The sequence below is a fragment of the Triticum urartu genome, chromosome 7, assembly GCF_003073215.2.
Source record: "Triticum urartu cultivar G1812 chromosome 7, Tu2.1, whole genome shotgun sequence".
Lineage (NCBI taxonomy): Eukaryota > Viridiplantae > Streptophyta > Magnoliopsida > Poales > Poaceae > Triticum > Triticum urartu.
Genome location: NC_053028.1, coordinates 275,779,600 through 275,782,594, shown reverse-complemented (window position 1 = coordinate 275,782,594; position 2,995 = coordinate 275,779,600). Strand labels below are relative to the sequence as shown.

At 56.6% G+C, this 2,995-nt stretch overlaps 1 protein-coding gene across 1 annotated transcript; it reads left to right on the top strand.

The window, feature by feature from the left end:
* The first annotated feature begins 636 nt into the window (after window positions 1-636).
* Window positions 637-2,407, top strand: LOC125524406 (protein SHORT INTERNODES 1-like). The gene is made up of 2 exons (XM_048689459.1): window positions 637-1,562; window positions 1,719-2,407. The coding sequence occupies exons 1-2, from the start codon at window positions 1,010-1,012 to the stop codon at window positions 2,111-2,113; spliced, it is 948 nt and encodes a 315-aa protein (XP_048545416.1). The 5' UTR covers window positions 637-1,009; the 3' UTR covers window positions 2,114-2,407.
* Window positions 2,408-2,995: the final 588 nt, after the last annotated feature.

Below are 2,995 nucleotides of genomic sequence, written 5' to 3'. Positions count from 1 at the left end.
CTCCGCCCCCTGCCAGAACGTTGGCGACCCCCACCATCAGAAACACCAGTATGGGTGGTGGTGTGTGTGTGGGGGGGGGGGAGGGGGGGGGGGGGGGGGGGGGGGGGGGTTAGGAGAGGAGAAACAAGGGGAGAGCGAGAAAAGTTACCTTCCGGGGACGTCATTAGTCGCGAACGAACCGCCACACCCGATCTCCAGGCGCCACCGCTGCCCACCGCCCCCGCTCCTCTCTATTCCTCACACGAAATGTTTTGCAACCTCTGTGAACGGTTGCAGCAAAAACCGTGGAAGAAACGTGTAGGACGTTCAAATGGAAACATGGCAAAACGAGGATCTTCATATCTGAAGAGATCCAACGAGCCCCTCGCGACCGACACAACATTCGGCCGGTTGGAAACGTTTCATTTTCCGAAACGGGTCTTGTTCAGCTGGTACTACGTACGTACTGCTCCATAGTCGGAGCAATTGTTTTGTTTCACTGCACCGCACCTGTTTTCATTTGTTTTTGCAACAGCGACGTGTGTTTTGTTTTCCGAAGTTGACAGCACCATCAGAGAATCAGAGGTAGAGAGAGAGCGAGACGGCGGGCTCGGGAAATAAATGGGAGCGTGCAGCAGGCTCGTTGGCGGCGTGGCAGGCCCTCTCTGTCGCCTCCTTCCCCTATCTTAACTCCCTCCCTTCCCTTTCCTCCATCACTCTCCTCTCCCCCAAAAAGCTGCCTCCGTCCGTCCCCGTCCTCCCCACCCCCACCACCACCGTACGCGCAGACAAGCCAAAAATTTAACCCACCGCGCGCGGTTACACACGAGCCAGCTACCAGTAGCCGCGGCAGGCAGCAGGCAGCAGGCAGCAGCTCGATCAAGCTGCCGCGCCGAGACATCGGAGAAGAGCAGGCGCGTAGGTGCTGCCAAGGAGTAGTTAAGGCGCAGATTTTTCACGCATGCCGCGGGGACTCGGGCGTAGACAGTAGAGGCCGGGCGATACAGCCGCGATCTATGGATCTGGGCGCATGGCGGGATTCCCTCTAGGCGGAGGAGGCCACCACAGCCGCGGCGGACGCGACGACGACGGCAGCCACCCTCCCGGCATCAACCCCTCCTCGTCTTCCTCCGCGGCCGCCTTCCTCTACGCCACCACCCCATCGCGCGGCGGGTTCCAGCTATGGCAGGGGCAGCCGCAGCCGCAGCACGAGCAGCAGCAGCACCAGTTCTACGGCGGCGCCTCCTCCAGCATCATCCGCTTCGCCGATGACCCGGCCGCATCCGGGTCTTCGTCGCGGGGCGGAGGGAGAGGGTCTGGCGCTGGCGCGGGCGCGGGCACAATCAGCTGCCAGGACTGCGGCAACCAGGCCAAGAAGGACTGCCCCCACATGCGCTGCCGCACCTGCTGCAAGAGCCGCGGCTTCGACTGCGCCACCCACGTCAAGTCGACGTGGGTCCCTGCCGCCCGCCGCCGCGAGCGACATCACCAGCAGCCGCAGGGGCAGACCTCCGCCGAGCCGTTCAAGCGCCCTCGCGAAGCCGGCCAGCCCTCCTCCACCACCCCTACCACTACTTCCTCAGGTACTCTCTCTTATAGTCTATCTAATCTAGTGCACTGCACCCACACCACACCACACTAGCTAGCTATTTCTCTTTCCTTTTTGTACACCTCAGCTCAAAAGAGCGAGAGATCGTGAGCTTGATGGAATCCAGTGTGTTGAATGGTTGATGGTTTAGGGGAGCATCAGCAGCAGATGATGGCGGCCGACAGGTTCCCGCGGGAGGTGAGCTCAGAGGCGGTGTTCCGCTGTGTGCGGCTGGGCCCGGTCGACGAAGCCGAGGCCGAGGTGGCGTACCAGACCACCGTCAGCATCGGCGGCCACGTCTTCAAGGGCATCCTGCACGACGTAGGCCCAGACACCTCCATCACCGGCGGGACCCGCACCGGTCACCACGCCGTCGAAGGTTCCTCCCCGAGCACGGCAGCTGCTGGCGGCGCCGAAGGAGGCAGCGGATCTACGGGTGCCGCTGCAGTGTCGTCATCGGCTGTGGTGATGGACCCGTATCCCACGCCCGGCCCGTACGGTGCTTACGGCGGCGCGCCATTCTTCCACGGCCACCACCCGAGGTGATCATAGGCAAGGTCACCTCATCGCGCGCTTTAGACGCCATGCCTTGGTTCGCTTTACCGTTAACTCTGAAATTCTTAGATAATGCTGCTGCTGCTGCGATCGATCGACATGATGGCTTCGATTGATCTTGTTGATGCATACATAAATTGATGCGCTGGTTTTCTTTAGTTCATCAGGTCAGGTCAGCTAATAAAGCTGGAACTAGCTAGGGAACAAACAATGATTAAAAATTGAAATCTGACAGTTGATTAGTTTGGCTGCCTGCTTTGCCTTGATAGAGAATGGTTTGATTGATATACTCTCTCTCTCTCTCTCTCTCTCTCTCTCTCTCTCTCATGCTGGTTTGCATCAATGGTGGCGATGATGCCGTTCCCTGTCCGTGGCTTACTACAGTTCTGGATGCATTTGCCTTTGCTCTTAATACTACTACTAGGCCTACTAGGTAGCTTCTAATCCTGTGTCTAGCTCTTCCATAAGGTGTCACGCCTTTGCTTTATCTTTGCTCTTCAAAAGCTGAGCCCTAGCACCCTAGCTATAGGCTCTAGCTTGTACAACTAATTACTTGGCTCTTCATTTGGTCTGAACTCTGAATAATCGCTATACTCTTGCTATGCTAGAGAGAGAAAGAGAGAGATAGAGATATAGAGGGATTTTTTTAGGGGGTAGAACGGAGAGGATTTAATGTTGAGATATTTCTTCCGGTCATCATATGCTCCAGGATCAAATGATGAGATGATTGAGAGACAAATATAGTTGTGATCTCCTCTCTTCATAGGTTCGTGGTTTGATTGTTTCTAACTCCGAGCTTTGATACCATCGGTGTCACATTGCATAGTAATCTATTCTCTTCATTCGAACACTGTTTTTTTTTCCAACACTCTT

Coding starts and splice junctions, on each gene's coding strand:
- LOC125524406 (XM_048689459.1), top strand. CDS start 1,010: ATGGCGGGATTCCCTCTAGGCGGAGGAGGCCACCACAGCCGCGGCGGA. Junction 1,563..1,718: donor CCCTACCACTACTTCCTCAG/GTACTCTCTCTT, acceptor TTGATGGTTTAG/GGGAGCATCAGCAGCAGATG.